This window comes from Taudactylus pleione, unplaced genomic scaffold (genome assembly GCF_031769625.1).
Source record: "Taudactylus pleione unplaced genomic scaffold, aTauple2 ptg000376l, whole genome shotgun sequence".
In the NCBI taxonomy this organism is placed as follows: domain Eukaryota; kingdom Metazoa; phylum Chordata; class Amphibia; order Anura; family Myobatrachidae; genus Taudactylus; species Taudactylus pleione.
The window spans coordinates 5,343,354-5,365,067 of record NW_028284777.1 but is presented as its reverse complement, the minus strand read 5'-3'; the positions used below and the strand labels follow the sequence as shown (position 1 = coordinate 5,365,067).

The 21,714-nt window shown below is 41.2% G+C and overlaps 1 protein-coding gene across 1 annotated transcript in view; it reads right to left on the bottom strand.

The window, feature by feature from the left end:
- Positions 1-21,714, bottom strand: part of PTPN13 (protein tyrosine phosphatase non-receptor type 13) — a 383,825-nt gene that overhangs the window by 127,129 nt on the left and 234,982 nt on the right. Inside the window, exons 10-18 of the mRNA XM_088445047.1 lie at positions 19,744-19,963; positions 18,567-18,641; positions 18,288-18,462; positions 14,648-14,801; positions 12,627-12,765; positions 9,449-9,601; positions 4,615-4,797; positions 1,021-1,183; positions 40-463 (exon numbers count right to left, since the gene is read on the bottom strand). Coding sequence (XP_088301173.1) covers positions 40-463; positions 1,021-1,183; positions 4,615-4,797; positions 9,449-9,601; positions 12,627-12,765; positions 14,648-14,801; positions 18,288-18,462; positions 18,567-18,641; positions 19,744-19,963 — 1,686 coding nt within the window. The remainder of the gene's footprint in view (positions 1-39; positions 464-1,020; positions 1,184-4,614; positions 4,798-9,448; positions 9,602-12,626; positions 12,766-14,647; positions 14,802-18,287; positions 18,463-18,566; positions 18,642-19,743; positions 19,964-21,714) is intronic.

Genomic DNA, 21,714 nt, shown 5'->3' with positions numbered 1-21,714 from the left:
GAAGTCACTCAATGTTTCTACATTATCATCACAACTTACTCATTGAGTTTTCCGTAACCAGTCACTGACTCTGTGTCTGACTTTGTCATATGATGAGAAGATGCTTGACTCATCAGTTCTTCCAATGTATTTGGTGGGTTATCCATTTTGGCATTGAGCATTCTCCGTTGGGGAGTCTGAGAAACCTGACTGAGGTCATGATAAGATTTGCTTATGACCCGTGGTCGTTCTTCCCAGGGGTTTTTATTCTTTCTTTCTCTTGGTCCATTAACAAAGTGAGTTTGGAGAGTTGACAGGTCTGAGCAGGAGAGTCTTTTGAGAAGATCAGGTTGGATGGACACAGGCCTTACAGCCATTCTATTTAATGTGCTGCTTGCCAGGCTTGTTGTGCTGATGGCCCTTCCCATGCCGAACCCACGGAAAGATTCGGCCTGGATGTTCAGGCTCCTCAAAGATGCTCTCTCTGCGGGAGGAATAAGCAGACCTCAAAATCAAATGACTCATTTACAAAACAACACACACACATATATGTTTTGTAAAAATAAATAGTATTTACTGGGAGTTTCATATAATTCATTGTATCTGAAATGCTTTATACACACACACACACACACACACACACACACACACACACACACACACACACACACACACACACACACACACACACATACAGCTTGAACTGCTGTGTACAGACTTGGGACATGAAATCATGGCTCAGATAGCCTCAGTCATGATGAATGAATGAATGAATGAATGAATGAATGAATATATATCACCAAATGAGACCAATCTGTTGTGCAAGGCACTTGTATGAACACCGTGGGCCTACACAGGCAGCAAACAATAAAATGGATCTAACAGCACTATACTGATATATGTTTAAAACTTCTTACAGAGTAATTTGCATATTTTCAGAAGCACAGAATATCCCTCCTAGCAGATAAAATTAGTCACATTGGCTCATCTGCTCCCCTGGAACACAAATGAACAAAAACAAAAGAAAAACAGGCAACCTACCAATTTCTTGATTCTCCTGGCTGATTTGCCTAGCTCTCATCTGTAACTGGAACTTGTGTTGGGAAGAGCAGAGGTGTAGGAGGTACTGGCAGGTCTTGCTGCTGTCCGTTTGGAAAACATGTTTTACGCTGTCTGATGTATTCTGCAAACTTATTTTCTTCTTCTACAGCCAGAACACAAACACGGAAAAAGAAAACAGTACAAATTATAATTCAAGATGTTATGTACTGTCTTTAACAGATTAATAACCAAAGGACGTAGTAAATATGGGGTACAAAAAAAGGTTAAAGCAGGGCTTTCATTTAAACAGGCTCACCATATTCGAACTGTACTCTGGGTTTTTTATGATTTTAAATAATGTACTGTGCAGATACATTATCTTTAGGCAAAATTATTGATAATTTCCTTAACATTTATTCACAGCTCCCAAACACCCCCTAAATACCTAGAACACATCTGGGCTTGTGGTATTACAAGTAAATGTATGCTATAAATTTATGCCAATACACATCATTGATAAATCACATACAGCAGATGTGGCAAAAACAAAGCCCAAACCATTCACAGATTGAGCACATTCCCATACAGTGCAATGTTGATCTTCCCGTGCCGGACCACACTGTATTAACAACACAAACTCTGTAGCAACACTAAAGAACTGTGCTAAATGCAAGATTGATGTGCTGTCTGTAACACAGACTGTAGATCATGTTATTAATTTCTCAAGAAAAGTGCTTCACTGCAGCAAGAATATAATCTGACAATTGTATTACTATACTTACATTGTCGCAAGAGAGCCATAATAGGCGCAGCATCAATTTATGTGTAACAGCTGGCAAAAACATGTCTACTCATCAGTATACACTCACAAGCATGGATTTTTAATTACTTCTGCTGAAAACATCACAAGAGCATCTTGAGGGCTTTATGTGGGCTACAGGCCTACCTGTTTGCCATCACTGTTTTAGCTTAATCTATGGTCATTCAGGCAAATTAAGCCAATTAAATAAGAGTCAAAATAATGGTTTTCTATATTATTAAACAATACAAAACAATGAAAGTTACCAAAACTGCTGGAAAAGAGACCGCAGATCAGAGACACACCTAGCTGAGAAAACAGCCAGCATCATAGCTAGTCATATTTTTCATATGATGAAGCACAGGGGGACCAAACAGTGCTCACAGGAAGTAGATGCAACTGAAGAGCATAAATTTGGCCACATCTTTCCAGAATATTTTTACCTCTGGAAAAGCAAAAACAGTGTAGAGACATGTACACCTTGATGACACTCAAAGGCAGTCCTGTAGCTGGTCACAGGACTGCTTAATGTTTTTATTTGTCAAAAGTCCATTTTTTATCTTTGGGTCTGCTCTAGACCCAAAGATAAAAAATGGACTTTTGACAAATAAAAACATTAAGCCTGTTGGAAGATGGAAAAGGAATTGTGGCCCTAGGAAAATTTACAGGCACTCTTGAGGTCAGCTCATGGGGTGTTTCCCACAACTCTTCTGGTGAAATATTCTGCAGGTAAGACAGTCTGCTAAAGGGCCAGGCTGCTGCTGAATTTGGAGTGACAAACAAATAAAGTGTCAATGTCGACAGGGCATTTCCTGTATAATCATGCCAGCACTGCCCAGTTTGTAACATTGTGGCTGCCATTTTGGAAAATCACATGGCTCTATGACTTTCCGCCCGAGATGGAAGGCACTGTTTTTATCAGGGCAGTGTAGCTTTTCTACTCCTGCAAACCTGAGGGCTTTTGGGTACCTGAGATAAAATTGTGTCTGCAATCAGTCTTCCCTGTCTAACCGAGCAGAGACTGAGAAGGTAGAATCAGAGATGATACAGAGATGATACAGAGATGCATCAGTAGCAAACCCAGGCTCAGTTCACCTTAGGCAACCAGGAGCAAAGGAATAAGGAATCCCAGGGTGGGAGCTGGTGGATTGAGTGAATACCAGCTACTACCCATGACATGCTCTACTGGACAGATCAAAGAATGCAGGAGAAATTATAATAAAAATGGCAAACAAAAACAGGGCACAGGGAAACAGACCAATATAGGGGAGAGAGGAAAATTTTATATCCAGTGTCAGGAGTCCAAGTTATTACAAAATCCACATTCCTTCTCCACAAGGACAGCCCACAACCTAACCCCTCCCATTAGATGGCACAAACATCTGCATCCCTGTGCTAGTAACAGGTGCTCCCAAGCAGAGTAGTCATGCGATGACAAGACTACATTTGCACTGCTCTTTTGCACATTCGGGAGTGATCTCTTACGCTGTGAGGTGAGGCTTCCGTCAAAATGCTGCAGTCCACACATTCAACTTGCAGGGCAAGATTAGCAAGGGGGCGGATGGAGCTCTAAATAGGCCCATTATCATGGCAGCATGATGATGACCAGCTGCCTAGCTGGCAAATGGTTAATGATAAAGTATTAAAATTAAAATTGTATTTGTTGTTTTCTCACAAATGATGCATTTTTTCTCTTTTATGTATTTAGGGAGACAGTGGGGCTTCAGCTATTGTTGAACTACAAATCCAAGCATGCATTGCAACATTTTAAGTTTGGCCAAATGGCAAAACTGTGGCAGGGCATGCTGGGATGTTTAGTTTAACAACATCTGGGGGGACGCTTATTGCCCGCCCCTAGTGTAGGGGGTGCACACACCCACGTGGCTGTGGCTACACACACAGCTACTTCCCTTCTCAATATAAGCCCTTGAACATTTTCAGTCCCAGGTCCTGTGGTCCTTAATCCAGCTCTGCCAACTTGTGTTAAATGCTTTGCAATATGATGTGACGTTATTCAGCTCCTTCCAACAGCAAGTATCATATGAAAACAATTTGAAAACAGAGTTTGAGAATACAGATGGTTTTATTTGTCACTGGTTCTCCTTTCACACTGTAATGACGGGTAAAGTATCACTGAAAGCTGCCGTGTTTTCTCCTTGCAACTCACAACTGCTCCTATGCTGGTCACTCCCTGTCCGTGAATTTACTGCAATGTTTCTATTTATGCTTTGTATTTTTGTGATAGTTCACGTTTATGCATTGTATTTAATGCGGTTTACTTTACTTGTTTTTATATTGTTTGTTTCCTACCCTATTAAATATTGTATAGTTTGTTAGAGGACCTCTACCAAACAATACAATATTGTACCATATTTAATAATAATATTAAGTCAAAGTTAAATTTATACTAATGACAAAGCTCAGTGCCATGAGGGACCAATGGTGTATTTGGATACATGAGGTTAACCAATGATGGAAACAAAAAAGGTCTGAGAACTGAATTGAAAATGTAGCTAAAAAAATACTTCTTATTGGTTACAGAGTCCTTTTAAGACCGATCTGTAGTAACAGCAGTGCTTCCATTACGTACAGTTTTAGGACTAAAAGAGGAATATTAATGAACACAAAAAGCTATTTGCTTACATTAGAAAATGGGTTAGTGTATACCAGAACAGTCACAGCAGGGAGAACTCCATCAAAACGTTCTACGTGCAGCTGTGGGTCAAAACTGCCTTTGTAATTCATGTACAGAGCTTATGCATATTCATTGTCAACAACACTGACTTCATACTTACAGTAAAAGAAATCTTCTTTGTCTCTCTCCATGGGAATCTCAATACGGGAGTCCGTGTCCCATTGTGAAGCTCAAAGATGAGCACTCCCTTAGGACATACCCCAAGAAGGATGCCAGTCTGGGATTTCTTCTCAGGGAGTACTCTGTGAAAATGAACCCCGTATTCCTGTAGTCTCTGGCACCCCTACCAGAAGAAAGAAAACACGGTGGGAACATGTAGATGAGCCTTGAAACACATTTCTCTTTTGTGTACTGCAGACTAAATTGTAGCCATACATATTGTTTTAGGGATCACACTACTCATTATCAGAGGCTGTGTTCTATTAATTATCTTGGGAAGAAGGTTGCAAATGACTTGTGAATTAGAGACTAACTGTAATAAAGAAGGGATTTGTTTTTAATTTCACAACTCATAAATCATAGAATTTTAAATATTCTGTATTTTTATTACTGTAAAACAGTGTCGGGCAACAGCCGGCCACAGGGACGCTTGCAGCCCTCTGAACCCCCAGCTCCTTCCTGCTTTATTGTCAGATTTGTTTGTTCTAGCTGTGCCCATACACAGTGCGATATAGCAGCCAATCCGATGGATTGGTACGATTTTGCTGCTATATCGTACCATGTATGGGCATGATATCGGCCAGTGCGTGCTACCATGGGGTCATACATCGCACCTCCAGATCTTACTGCAGGTTCACTTGATCTGAGGATGCGAGGAGCGATCCCATGCATCGCTATGCGGGTGGGAGAGGGGGGGTGCTGGCATATCGAGCGGTCGGTCATCCGATTGCATCATGTGGGGGAACCGCCCTATATGTCGGCCGTCGCGTCGCAAGGTGCATATCACACAGTGTATGGTTGGTATAATTTACAATGCCTAGTGATATGTTGCTACAGACTGATGTATTATATTAACTTATTACTGCAATTTGGGGTAATATGCAGCCCTGAAAGCTATAGGGCTGCTCATGTAACCCCTGAAGTGCATCAAGTTGCCCTTAACTGTTGTAGGAACTATATTCTAGTAACAAAGAAATGTCTTCAAATGTATATGTAATTAATTGTAGTACTGTATGAGCAAGTAACCGTTAATATTACTAAAAGTGTAGTTAATAGAATCTGTAGAGGGTAATTGTACAAGCCAAACAGAATTTTATTACAGTATCTGTAGTATAATAAGTTTACATATGCACCATGATCATACTGAAAAGACATGGCTATCTACTGAATAAGCAAATCCATATATTACAGACGCACATCTACTAGCAGATATTAATGGACAACTGAACAATAACGACATCGTTATCGTTCAGTCGTCCATTAATCGTGCATGATTGCACGACAGATTGGCCATGTTCAGGGATGATGGAGGGTGCCTACACTGAACGATATATCGTTCAGTGTAGGCACTGCACAGTACAATGAACGACTGAACAATAACGTTATCGTTCAGTCTTTTCATTGTCGCCTAGTGGATGTGCCCCTTTAGTGCTAAAATACACTGAAGATAAAATGTATATTTTACTTATTTATAAATAAGGATTGAGAAAACTGGGAAGAGGGTAAAAGCCGGAAACATAGTAAATGCATTGAAAAAGCCGGAACTTCATAGTAAGTGTATTAGAAAAGCCGGAAATTATTATTATTATTACCAGTTATGTATATAGCGCACACATATTCCGCAGCGCTTTACAGAGATTATTTGCCCATTCACATCAGTCCCTGCCCCAGTGGAGCTTACACTCTATATTCCCTATCACATGTGCACACATACACACTAGGGTTAATTTGTGTTGGGAGCCAATTAACCTACCAGTATATTTTTGGAGTGTGGGAGTCATATTACATGCATTGAAAAAGCCGGAAATCCAGAGTAAATGTATTAGAAAAGCCGGAAATCCAGAGTAAATGTATGATTGCCGGCTTTTTCAATGCATTTACAATAATTTCCAGCTTTTTTAATGCACTTTACTATGATTTCCGGCTTTTTCAATACATATAATATGATTTCTTGCTTTTCTGATACATTTGCTATGATTTCCGGCTTTTCTAATACATTTACTATGATTTCCGGCTTTTCAATACACTTACTATGATTTCCGGCTTTTTCGATACACCCAGAAAATTGTTTGAGCAGTGCAGATAAACCGGCCCGCCTGGTTAGCCAGTGTAGCGCTGAACGCAGTGAGTGCGGTTAGCGTTACACATTTACACAGGACCGGCGCTAGGCTTCCAGCGCCGGTCATGTGCTGCACAGCCGAGCCCCTTCCCTCCCCCTGAGCGCTTGCCTAATAGCACCAGGAGGAGGGTGGTAGGTGGGCTCATGCTGTGCATTACACACACATTGCCGCTAGCGCTGTGTGTGTTAACCAGCAGCCAATGAGAGTCAGACGACTCTCATTGGCTGCTGCTGCTACTGCACACACATCACCGCCGAGCGGCAGCGATGTGTGTGTAAATCAGCAGCCAATGAGGTCAGACAGACTCTCATTGACTGCTGCAGGCCCACTGCAAGAGCAGACTCCCTTCTGGCACCTGCAGTGAGTAATGGGAGAGACGTCATGACGTCTCTCCCATTATGCAAAGCGCGCCAGCCCGGGAGGACTGACGTGCGGAGCTGGAGCGTGGATTCAGGTAAGTGTATTTTTTTTTGTGTAACTTGCATGTCTGCTCTACGGGGAACAGGGGGAGATACTACTACTACTGGGGGCACCATTATTGGGGGGGGGAGATACTACTACGGGCACCATTTTTGGGGGGAGGGGGAGCTACTACTACTACTGGGGGCACCATTACTGGGGGGGGAAATACTACTACTACTACTGGGGGCACCATTATGGGAGGAGGGGAGCTACTACTACTACTTGGGGCACCATTACTGTGGGGGGACCTCTACTGGGGGTGGGGCACTACTAGGGACTACAACTGAGGGGGGGGCTACTACAGGGGGCACTGCATCGGGAGGGGGAACCTCTACTGGGGACTACTATTGGGGGGGAAACTACTACTGGGGGCACTATTATTATTATTATCACCAGTTATTTATATAGCGCACACATATTCCGCAGCGCTTTACAGAGGGAATATTTTGGTACTCACATTCACATCAGTCCCTGCCCCAGTGGAGCTTACAATCTATATTCCCTAACACACGCTCACACACACTATGGTTAATTTTTGCTGGGAGCCAATTAGCCTACCAGTATATATTTGGAGTGTGGGAGGAAACTGGAGCACCCAGAGGAAACCCACGCAAGCACAGGGAGAATATACAAACTCCGCACAGTTACGGCCGTGGTGGGAATTGAACCACAGTGCTGTGAGGCAGTAACGCTAACCATTACACCATCTGTGCTGCCCCACTATATAAGGGGCTTTCTACTAGGGACCACTACAGGGGGCACTGTATAAGGGGCACTGGATAGCGGGATCACTGCTGGGGGCCTGCATAAGGGGGAACACTACTGGGGTCACTGCATGGGGGGGGGGGAACTACTGCTGAGGGCACTATATAAAGGGCACTGAATAGGGGGTACCACTACTGGGGGCACTGCATAGGGGGTACTACTACTGGGGGCACTATATAAAGGGCACTGCATAAGGGGGTACCACTACTGGGGGCACTGCATTGGGGGGACTGCTACTGGGGGCACTATATAAGGGGGACCACTACTGGGGGCACTTCATAGGGGGGACCACTACATGGGGCACTGCATAAGGGGGGCCACTACATGGGGCACTGCATAAGGGGGGCCACTACTGGGGGCACTGAATAAGGGGAACTAATGGGGGGCTGCATAAGGGGGACCACTACTGGGGGTACTGTATAAGGAGCACTACTATGGGCCTGCATAAGGGGGACCACTACTGGGGGTACTGTATAAGGAGCACTACTGGGGTTAAGGTGCATATGGAAATGAAAGTTCAGAGTGACGATAAAGGGGTGTATGTCATGTTGACATGCCCCATTTTTAAGTAACCACGTCCATTTATTTTGCTGCACGCACACATAGAGTGGGGGGTGGGCTCCATTTTTAAATTTGCTCAGGGCTCCAAATACCCTAGTTACGCCACTGCCTCCTTGGGACATGGGACCGCATAGGCAGAAGTGTAACCCGATAATAAAATAAACAAATGTAAAGTGACTGATATTCTACCCAGTAATCTGTGGCAGAAATGAGTTACTGGCGATATGCCACCAAGCATCACCAGTTATGGTATACCCAACATCACATGTTTTCCTGAATACCGCTATGGGATGCGAGGGAAAACCTGTCAAGTCACTGGAAGCAATGGGTGTTCCTGAACAGAACAATTTGAATCGCCCCTGTGGATCAGTATGTACATTCAGTAGGATCCTGTTTAGAAGACTATGGAGTCTGGAAGGGGGGGGGGGGATGTATATACTAAGCTTTGGAGAGAGAAAAAGTGGACGGAGATAAAGTACCAGCCAATCACCTCCTAACTGTCACTTTACAGACTGTGTTTGAAAAATAACAGTTAGAAGCTGATTGGTTGGTACTTTATCTCTATCCACGGCTTAGTACATAGACCCGTATCTCACTGTTCTTCCAGAAATAACTTGATCTTTCCCATCATGTACCAGATAAAACAAATATTTAAATATTGCTTGGTCAAATCACTACTCTTTAAACTGGAGATTTGTACTTGGCTATTTCTTCATAACCAAATGTTTTATTTACAAATGTCTTTTAGAAGTGAGAAAGTACAAAAAACTACTTAACAACATATTTGCTACACTGTTACCACGCAGACATTTTGATCCAACCCTGCAGTTTTCCATATATATGACAACAATAAAAAGAAGAGATTACTTTCAGGAATTCAAGCTCTGTTTCCTTCTCTGAAGCTCCTGCGTAGGTACTGTGTAGCCTGGGTAACTCTTCCTTCAGGTATGACAGATCCAGTTTCTCAATCACTCGAGCAGGAAGGTAATGTTCCATTCTAAAATAGGCCAGACTATGTACCTATGCAGGGACGGATAATAAAGGAATGATTCTCCTTCAGCACTTGCATTGCTAGATTATAAAGATTTGGCTATATACTTTGGTAAACAACAAATTAACTGTTGAAGAGCAGAAAGAAGTGTTTTTCATACAATATATATTTTTCTATAAAAGCAGCTAAAGGATACATGGACAATAGTGGAAATACTGCTATGTGTTAGGGGTGGGCAATAAGTGGCCACAGGGTTGCTATTTGGCCATGCTAAAACATTTTCAAGGCATGCTAGGATTTGTAGTTCAACAACAGCTGGAGCTTATTGCCCATCCTGGATAGATACTTACTGCCATGCCTCAGATACAGGTTATTGAAATAACAGCTCTGCAATGCCAAATAGAATATAGCAATATAATAGAAATAAACCCAGACACACACCTTGTGCATGTATATTGTACAATTACACTTTTATTAATGGTTTGTGTAAGGTAATATGAATCAGTGTACATGGACACAGGGCTGGCTCTAGGGGTGTTCGACCAGTGCGGTCGCACAGGGGCTCCACCCATAGAGGACGCACCCCTCCCCAACATCCTGATTTCAGAGGGACAGTACTGTCCCGCTGTTCCACCCGTGGGCCGAAGTGGCCCGCGGGTGGTCAAATTGGGAGGTTGGGGACACCCACTGCAGCAGCTGAGTGGCGGACACGTCTCCAAATAAAGTCACGCAGGGGCGTGGCCTATGGAAATGAAGCCACCCCCCCAATTTTGGGGTGCAATGTACTGGGGCCGGCACAGGGTGCTCAAACCCCTGGAGCCGGCCCTGCATGGACATCCATGTTTTAATGTATTACAAAATTTTGGAACATCGTGATCAAGTGTGATACTAACATTGGTTGGTTTATTTATATATAATAATATTTAAATGTGAAGGGTTTTGATTTAGTGTATGATCATTATAAGTCTGTCCTTTCTCATCAGTGGAAATTCACCTATAACATTTGCTGCTCACATTTATTTTACTACAATAATTGGTGTAACCTCATTTTCAGAATTAAAAACAAGTTCAGGACCAGGGGTAGGCAACATGTGGCCCTCCAGCTGCTGTGAAACTACACATCCCAGAATACCCTGCCACAGTTTTGCTGTTAGGGCATGCTAAAACTGTAGCAAGGCATGCTCTGATATGTAGTTACACAGCAGCTGGCGTTTCAGACGTTGCCATCCCCTGTTTTGGACAATGCTGAATTCTAGGTGAAGCTATCTAGGAAAAAACTGTCCGAGTGTTAAAATCAGCAAAAACAGCAAAGGATATTTAACATTTACAACATATACTGTAGAACACAGGTTCTCAAACTCGGTCTTCAGTACCCGTTTTCCAAGTCTCCTCACAGAATCACGTGACATAATTAGATTGTGTCAGTGAGTCATAAAACACATGTGCACCTGCTGGGTGACCTGGAAAACATGACCAAGTTTGAGAATCACTGCTGTAGAATGTTAAATTGGATCTCCTGGATCAACTATTACATAATATAGGATCTAAACCATACATGCCGACTATCTGGCTGCCCCTTCCGGGAGGGAGCAGCCAGATCGGCATTACTGGGGGGGCGTGGCCAGCAAAAGGGGGCGGGGGCGGCCAGGTGATAAGTTTTTGCGGGCAGGGCGGAGCCACGCGAGCGCGTCATTTTGGCCCTGCCCCCACTACACACTGCCAATATTACAGGCAGTGTGAAGCAGGGGGCGGTGCCAAAATGACGCGAATCGCGTCAACGCCCCCCTTCGCTGCCAGGGTTATAGAAGTTATTGCGGTGGGACAGGAGGGATCCACGGCAGCCGGGAGACTTGCCTGGCATTCCAGGAGGTCGGGAGCGGCACACGATTTTCGGGACGCTCCCGACCAAATCGGGAGGGTAGGCAAGTATGATCTAAACTGCATTGTTTTGTGATTCCATTCCAAGGTAGATAGGACAGGATTATATGAAGTCAATTCAATTAGACGCAATTAGGGTCGAGTTACCATTGTAACGGCATGGAAACACTATTACAGACAACCATAACTTGGACAGTATATACAGATTCCACAACACTCACTTGATGTAGTTTACAAAGATTAGAAATTCACTCTAATACATAAAAAGGCTAATTGCATTATTATTTTTATATAAATAATAGGAAGCGTTTTTCAACCGGGCCCCAGGTGTACTGTCTGCGAAGTGCCCCTGGAGATGCCTGCCAGTGCACAGCCGCTGCCATTTTAACTTCAAGCTCAGGCATTGCTGGGCTCTTCCAGGTAGCTCAGACGTCACCTATGACATGTGGCGCCGTGACATCATAGGTCACGCTCACCGCATCTCCGTCCTGCCTGCACTCACTGCTCTGTCTCTGCAGACTGCGTGATTGAGTGTGACTGAGGATACACACCACTGACTACTTGGTGACAGTGCTACTCATGGCTGTGGGACAGGGACGACTGGGAGCTCCTATCTCTACTACTGTCAGGTTGTGTAAGTCTTTTGTACGGTCTGGGGCAATAATTGAGTGTTATTTTTTTGTTTGCTGTGGGGGCCAAGGTCTTTGATTTGTTTTCTGTGCTGGCCAATGACTGATTTTGTTTTTTCCTGTGAGGGCCAATATCTGACATTTTTTTTCTGTGGGGGCCAAAGTCTTTGTTTTTTCTTTCTGTGGGGGCAATGTGTTATAATTTATTTCCTGTGGGGACCCATGTTTGTGTTTTTTCCATGGGGACAATGTGTGTTTTTTTTTCCCTGTGGGGGACAATGTGTGTTTTTTTATTCCCTGTGGGGGACAATGTGTGTGTTCTTTTTCCAGTGGGGGACTGATGATGTGCCTTGGCAATTTTAAAATTGTGTTTGGTGTACCGCGAGTTGAAAAAGGTTGAAATTCACTGCCCTAAGGCTTATTCATTGAAGTTTTACAGTAGACAAATTAAATTTGATGAGTATTTAGAAAAATGTTGCCTTCAAATATCAGTAAGTAACTTTGAAGCACAACAATCTTCATGAAAAGTCCATCAATAAGAACATACGTCTGGTTGGTAGTCTCCATACTCTGCTTGAAGAGCCAGGGATGCTAGGAGCAAGGCTGCCTCATCATCACAATGTAGCCTCTCCTCCAGAATGTCCTTCCTCTGCTGTAGGTAGTACTGGTGGCAAGTGAGGCTGTGCCTGGCCAGACAGAACAAGTAACACATTAGATCTCATACATTTTATGAAAATGAAGCAGAATAAAAATAAGAGTATATAAGCTACTTTATGTTCTATTAACAGACAAATACAAAAAAAAAAAGATCTATTATGTCTGGAATGTAGCACATTTAACATATTAATAGCTACTAAGAGCTTAAAAGAGACACTGGGCCGGATTCAATTAAGGTCCTGTTAAAGCGCTATTGCATGTGCTCACATTGCAGCATATTACAGTGCAGGAAACGGTGCTTATATTTGCTCTCATCTCCTGCAGGGACACATTATATTTCCTTATGAATGAATCCCATCCTTAAAGTATACAGGTACTACTTTATTACTTTATTACCTATTAGTAGTATATTATGCCAGGTCATCTCAGTCTTTCCACCCCCCACCCCCCCCTCTCTGATGTTCTGGACCCCTCCTTCACTCCCCCCTCCTGCGCTCCACTCTAGCCCTCACCCTCCAGCTCCCATACTTACCCTGCTCAGATGGCGGATCCTCCTCCTCTCTGGCAGCCGGCTATAGTCTGTCCCATCTCCCTCGCAGTGCGAGCCATTGGGGACTGTGCGCTCATTGAGGAACCGGGACAGACCTTCTGAAATTATTATTATTTTTATTCCAGTATAGTTCCCATGTAATGCCTTATATTGAATAGATCTTATGCTGAATTTGCCAGTGGACCACAATAAAACCTTTTAACATTTTATTTAGTTAAACATGAAAAATAATTGAATTAAGGCCTCTATCAATGCCTTTGCATGTATTAAAAATTAATTCTATAGAGATGGTTACAATCTACATATGCCAAGTTGCCGCCGGATCAGCATACTTTACCTAGACTCTAAATTTTATATTATGTTTATTGATTGGGAGTCGGACTATGGTTGGATCTTGCTTGATGCTCCGTATATATGATTATCTAATGCATATTGGGAATGGAGGTTTCTACATTATGTGCCCTAGCATTTAAGTGTTAATGCTCTAGCATAATATATATTGTATATTCTGTACTAGATTATTTTGATACTATTCTGCACTGAGTCTATAATTCTCTTTTTCATATACTCACAGTATATAATGTGCTGTAGTTTTTTTTCTTTATGCTCTGCAGTTTGCGAATGTGTTATTTATATTCGGTGTTCTATATATTCGCATTGGATATGTTTTACGCTTTTGATGTGTGATAATTATTGTGTTTTTTTTTTAGTTCGTTTTATTGTATTGTTTAATTGGAAAATATTTTCAATAAAAAATACTCAATTTAAAAAAATAAAAAATTCTGTGCTTTAGAGTGAGAGAGACCTTGTTTTGTTTGCTATTTCTCCATGTAGCTTAGGTATTTCATGTACTTTCTAGTAAATGGTTAGCCACTTCTGAAACGCAGTCTAAGCAGAGCAACATTACCACACCATTTTAGCCACACATGTGGGTTTCTAAGGTTGATGAGATCTGTCTATCTAGCCCTATCTAGCCAATGAGCCTTCTAGGCCACATAGAAGGCTCTTAGTAGGCTCAGAAAATGAGTACAGATGCAGGCAACAGCACTCATATTATTTGGCATGTGTGAATATGCCAGGCAATGATGCTTTTGATTATTATTAGTTTCTCAGGCATTGTGCTAGTTATGGGGCTAGACATAAAGTGATCTGAGGATAATTGGCCAACACTGCTGCTTGTATGGACATCTTATTAAGCCCTCTATATGAATCCAGGCGAGTGTCTCTATTCGGTGTCACTATGGTGGCCCGTCAGACAGCTTCTGCTGTTGGTTAATGAATAGGTACAGTCAAAAGTAACTGTGGGGCGTATGACATAAAATATGAAAACCTACAAATAAATTTCAATGCCAAATACTTACTGTATAAAGCTGACATCATCCACAAAGAACTTAACACGGAAATATAAGGTGAAGTTGACCGCAGATTTCCCTTTCTTCTTAGCATCTTCTTTCCAGCCTTCTGGGGCCACTTTGGACAGTTTTAAGTCAAGATCAATAAAGAGAAACTCGTTGTCTGCAAAGACATAAACAGTCATTGATTATGGAGTGATTTTCCTATGCATGGTCTGTTTTATCTGCAAAAGGGAATGCAAACTCTAAAATAGGTGTAATACTGTAGTTTCTACAGCAGGAGAGCCTGGAGGCATTGTCCAGGACAATAATGAGGACGTGACAGCACCTATTTGGACAGGAGCTGAGGCCATTAAACTAACTGCTGCAATTCAAATGTATAGAAATAAAACTACAAGTTCTATTATAATTTAAGGAGAACTAACACTATAGAGCTTTTAAAAAATGTGTGTACATTTAGAATACTTAATTATGAGCACAAAGGAACATGACATTTTGAACAAACACAGTTCTTTAATATTGTAAGAGGGGTTACATTATAATAGTAAGCAGAAGATTTATAAAGCAATTTACATTGCAAAACTGAATCTGCCCTTTTGCTTACTGTGTATTTCTAATGTATTTTAATTTGGAACTATAAACCTATTGTGAACAATATACAATACCAGCCCTAGGTGAAAAGCCATCCCTGTGCACTACATCCCAGTATTCCTATAGTTCAATACAATCATTAAAGCAACTTTTCCATATTAATGTTATTTAATAGAACACATGAACATTATAGTAAGATTAAATAAAATGGTGCAAAAGGGGGTGCAACTCATTTTTGGGGGCATATGAGGATGTATGAAGGGGCATATCAGGATGTATGAAGGAGGTGACCGTAGGTAGATATAGGAGGATACAGTATCTGCTGTGGTCCCTCCATTTGTTTATTGCAAAATCAGAGCCATAGGTTTCCATGGGGGCTGCTAATTTGAAAAATTTACCAAGATCCGGAATGCGAGATTGGCCAAGAGCTAATGCCATCTTTAGGTGGTGTTAGCCCATAGTGGCCTATGGGCTACTATTGTGCATTTTTTATACTGCGGATATCACCTTGTCTGCCTGTAGTGGAGCATGCACAGCCAGATGGCATCACATGCACATTAGACTTGCTGGCACAAAAGTTTTAGGACACCCCCACTTTTCTAGTTTTTATTGAAATTTGAGCAATTCAAGTCTGATGAATAACCTGAAATGGTACAAAGGGAAGTGGTAAACTACTAGAGGTTGAAAAATAATGTATATTTCACAGTTATAAAAGACATTTTTCAGGGAACAAGTAATGGGTTAAGAACTTACAACTGTTCTGTAGCAATGAAAAAGAGGCTACTGAAGTGGACTACTGAAGAGTGGAAGTAGGTCTTATGGACCAATGAATCAAAATTTCAAAATCTTCTTCATGTTTTTTTACACAGTCGAATAAGCGAAATGGTGGAGTGTGGAGTTTATTTATTAAGTGGCGGCTTTTAAAGGATACTACTTCCTGGTGTGTTTGAGCCCAAAATTTGTTTTCATATTAAAGGCATTCTCTTTCCTATTAAATTTCGGACCCAAACATGCTGGGAAGCAGTGTGTGTTACAAGCCGCTGCTTAGCAAATAATCTCCTGTTACACCAACTGTCAAACAAAGAGGAGGATGCGTGATGGTCTGGGGCTCTTTTGCACAGAGTGACTGGCAACCTGAACCAAAAGAGCTACCATAGCAGGTTGCAGTGCCATGCAATACCCTCCGGTCTATGTCTAGTTGGTAAAAGGTTCATCCTACAGCAATATAATGACCAAAAATATACCTCCAGGCTTTGTCAAAACCATGTTTGAATTAAAAAGAGTAAAGGCGACTACACACTACACAATAATGATTTGGCTTATTTCGACACATCGTAACGACAAATAGTTAAAAATGTGTAGTGTGTATGCACTGTATGCATCATGTAGTGGCCGCTCCTGTGGGGTCGTCAGCCTCATCGCCTGAACTTAAGATCAGGCGATGAGTCTGACGATCCCATGCAGTGCTATGCGGGGGGGCCTACATATTGGGCGGTCGAGCACCAGATCGCCCAGTGTGTACGAACCACCTGATATGTCGGCCCAAAGGCGCTGGGATCGGCGGCAGCATTGCTGGGTACACGTCCGGCTCCATCAACGCATGCACGGAAGTGCTCCAGGCGGTCTGTCATTACCGCTGGAACACATAGGTGAGCAGCGCTGGAACCCAAATCGGGAAGTGCCAGGACTCACAATCTCTGCTGGGAAAATGGCGTGATCATCTAATTAGGTGTTTTTAACACTATTATTATATTTTTACACTAAGGTTTTGTAAGAGGTAGTTACCGCTGACCAGCTTAAATGCCTCAAGGAATTTGAACCAAGAGTGTTGTCAACTAAGAGGTGTTAAAAAGTTAGGTATAAAGGTACATACACACACAACGATTGAGTTAATGAACGATTTTAGTAAACGATTTTAGTAAACGATTTTCTACCTTCAAAAAATGAACTAAAATCGTTTACTAAAGTTGTTCATTTACTATGTTCATTTAAATGTAATGAACGATTTTTATGAACTACAAACGATTTTTGCATATTAACTTAATGAAAATCGTTGAGTTGACAAGTCTGACTGAACTACAAACGTGAACGCGCATGAACATCGTTTGACTCAGAAAGTGAACGATTTTTTCAAACGATTATCGTTCAAAAAATCGTTGTGTGTGTATGCAGCTTTACGTTTAAGGAAAGGAAGTGACGTCACAGCTATGATCTCCTCATTGAACTTTTGTCCTGCTAACAGGTCACAGCATACCACTGGAAGTGAATATTGCTTACATTATCAGTAAGTACCGTGGAATCTTTTAACATAGTCCCTGTTATGATTTTGTTTTGGGAAATGGAATATTTGTACTTATTATGTTTACACTATAAGGGTTGGGATATTTAATATGTAATATTTGTACTAATTATGTTTATACCATAAGGGTTGGGATATTTAATATGTATATTTTGTTATTTCTGGGTTAAGATTCGATGTGTCTACAGCGAGGAACCTGCTGAATGAGCTTAGGCCCTGTGTGGGTAGTGGGAGGATACAAATTACCATCTTCCTCTGTTTTGACAATGAAAAATTAAATATCTAAGCAATTATTATGGTGTATTAATTACATGTCAATTGACATATGTTTTAATAAAAATATTTTTTCTATTGGATCTAATGGTGGGCCATCAGGCCTTTTTTCTGGGTGTATTTTTGGCGACAGTGTCTTTTTTTATAACCATTTGGAACATGTTGAACTTTCCAGCATTATCTTCCTCATGGATATTTAAGAATTTCCTATACATAAGTTCTATGTTGAATTCCTCTAATAATTAAGGACATTTGGTCTGTTGCTTAATATTTGCACACTGAGTGTTTTTGTTTATATATATTAGTTGTCTTGTTGTTTTACTGTTAATAGTAATTAAAATAGTAATTATATGTGCTGTAGAGGGTGACAAAGATGTTTTCCTATACCATTTATATTGTCGCTGTATACATTTTTCTAAATTCTAAATTCTTCTTTAGAAAACCTATCGAAAATATTTCGCTATTAATAAAATTAACATAGCCTACCTTTTAGGATTGCTAAGGCAAATAAATAGTGCTCAACGAGTCCAATGTGAGCCACAACCATGTCAAATACATCTTTACAGGTAGACTTGGTGTCACATGTTAATTCAAGTCTCTGTCCACTGAGGAGAATGATGTTCACCTTTCGACGTGTCTCGTCTGTCTTTCCCTTTTTGGTCTAACAAAAAGTAGTTTAAAAAAAAAGTTAAGCAACAGAGAGAAATAACTAGTGTAATGTGGTCTTTTGTAAAACACCAGAAAATATTAGTCTAACTTTCTTACTAAAATTGATCGTGGGAGATCCAACGAGATATAAGGCTCAACGGTCATCTTTACAAATTCTGGCCCAAAAAAGTTCTATAGGGAGAAAATGAATTTTTTTTTAATGATTTTACAAACATTATATTTTAAATATAAATGTCTTAACATAACATGAAATCATAGAACGATCAGCTATAACATTAAAACCACCTGCCTAATATTGTGTAGGTCCTCCTCATGTTGCCAAAACAAGTCAGACCCATCGTGACATGAATTCCACATGACCGCTGAAGGTGTCCTGTGGTATCTGTAACTAAGACGTTAGCAGCAGAACCTTTAAGACCTGTAAGTTGCGAGGTGGAGCCTCTAATGGCTCAGACTTCTGTGAAAGGATCAGACAGGCTACCCTTCCCTCCCCATGCACATTAATGAGCCTTGGGCGCCCATGACCCTGTCATCGGTTGTCCTTACTTTCACCACTTTTGGTAGGTGCTAACCACTGCATACCAGGAACACCCCCACCTGCCGTTTTGGAGATGCTCTGACCCAGTCATCTAGTCATCACAATTTAACCCTTGTCAAAATCACTGAGATCCTTGCGCTTGCCCATTTTTCCTGCTTCCAACACTTCAACTTCAAGAACAGATTGTTCACTTGCTGCCTAATATATCCACCCCTTGACAGCTGCTATTTTAATGAGATACTTATTCACTTCACCTGTCAGTGGTTTTAATGTTATGACTGATGGGGATAATGTCACTTTATGCATTTAAAAGTACAGTGGTTGACTTTAATCACAATTACACAATTTTTCCCATATCCATGATGTAAACTGATGCTGCACCATCGATGTTGAGAAAAATATCGGCGGTAGCCCGATGACCACAGTAGTCTGCACAACGTACAGAACTCAACCATCAATTGCTAATCCATTAATGGTTTTCTAACATTGGTTTAAAACCACCCTTGGTACAGCCATCGATGGCCATCACTCCAGTATACCATAAAAATTGAAATTTTTATAATATATTGTGTTTGAAAATAAAATATATTTTTTTAAATAAAATCCTGTTGGATAAGTTTAAGAAAGATGTTCTTGACTTAATTCAATGATAAAAAACAACAGTTTATGAGCGGTTTTAGAAAAAAATATTAGCCAGTTAAGTAGTTAAAGAATTTTTTTTTTTTATATAAATACCCTTAGTTTTCTTTGTGTCATGGCTGATTCCATGGCGATTTCCCGCAGAGGATCCCTAGTGATGTCCAACATGGATGTTCGAGGCATGTCACCTGAATACAGGTTTAGCCTTGATTGTTTTATAGCCATTCTGGTTTGCATTTGAATCATATCTTCCTCTTGTCGTTTGCGCATTTCTTGGCTGATGAGGGCTCTGTCTGGAGGCGTATCATAGTGCTGACTGTAACAAAAAAAAATAGGAGAAATATTTATACTAACAGAAATATATATTTGAGGAAAAGATGATGAAGATATAGATTTGTGTCCTTCAAATCATTCTTAAATATTCTTGTTCTATTCCAAACACTGACCAGAAGTAAAAATAAAAATACCCTATGTTAAACAGCCAGCGATTTGGATGCAAAGAAGCAAAGCTGTCAGCAATGTGTAGCAGGTTTTAAACCCAAACAACGTCTTCAGTTTGACATATTCCATCATTTTTTCAGGCTTCTTTTCCAGACAAATATAATCAAAAAAATAATAATAATAAGTTATGTCCTCTCCTAATGTATCACCAGCACTAGCACACAAAGCCTAGGCTAGTAACAGCATAATTGGGAGGGACAAACCGGTTGGGGTTAATGAAATAAAAATTCCCCTACACGGACTCGGAACATAAACTAGTTCTATTCGCCAATGGCGATTATTATGAACCTCACGAAACCCCTTCCTAACTTGATGAAGGAATTCTTTTGGCAAACTATCCTTTTTTAAAATCAATTACTCGAAATCAGTAGCAATGAACCTTACCGTCCCTCCTGTTGTTCTCACTAGTTCACAACATGCCTTTGCCTTTAAGTGGCATCCTTCACATTTAAAATATCTAGGTGTGCAACTTCCCAGAAACCTTTTTCAGATGGACTCATTTAATTTTGTTTCTATCCTATGAAAATACGACAGGAGCTTACATCATGGACACGTAGGGGCATCTCTTGGATTTGGAGAATTAATGTAATTAAAATGAATATTTTGCCCCATGTGAACTTATCTATTGCAAGCTTTACCGTGACTGATCTCACATGGTTGGTTACAGATCTTCATTGCGTGGGGAGAAATGTTGTGTGGGGAGGGAGAACTTGATGGGTTAAACATGTGTTTTTTTTCAGGAAATGTAATTTACGTTAACTGACTAACTTTAGTACTCATTACTAAGCTGTTATGCTTAGAAGAATTTTAGATTGGTCTAGGGTAGGTTCTGCTAAACAGTGGGTGATTATTGAGGGTTCCTTTCTACATCTCCCTCCTTAACTGTTTTGTCTGAAATGTCTGCGAGTTGCTGAAAATGTGGTACAAACTTGGGAACTTCCCTTCACATATGGTGGCCATGTCCGGTATTGAAGGTATTCTGGGATTGGGTGATTTCAGTAGCACATGAAATAATAGGCTTGGATGTTCCAGATGGGCCTGAATTTTGGCTTTTGAACCTACATACTACTAGAGATGAGCTGTTCAGTTTTACTCAGTTATGTTCAGTTCTCAAAAACGGCATCTTGGGTATCCAGCTCTCATGTGTTTCAGATAGACTTTAAGATAAAACTGAACTTGCGCTAATTTGGCAAAAAGAACAGAGTAGAACCGATCAGCTCATCTCTACTTACTACACCTTAAACTGTGTACAAACAAAAAAAATCTCAGTAGTGTAGCTAAGGCCGTAGTTCCTGTGCGATGAAAGTCTACCTCCCCTACGGGGTTGGGTATGGTATCCCGGGAGTCGGGATGCAGACAGTCAGAATACTGACAGCGGCATCCCGACAGGATTAGTTAAGTATCCTATCCTTAACCCTCCCCTTAACCCACCTTGCCCTCAGCCTAACCCTAACCCTGCCCTCTCATAGCCTAACCCCAGGATTCTGGAGCCGGGATTCCGACTACTGTCAGGATACTGGTGCCCGGTATTCTGACCGCCGCGATGCCAACTAAAATCCCCATCCT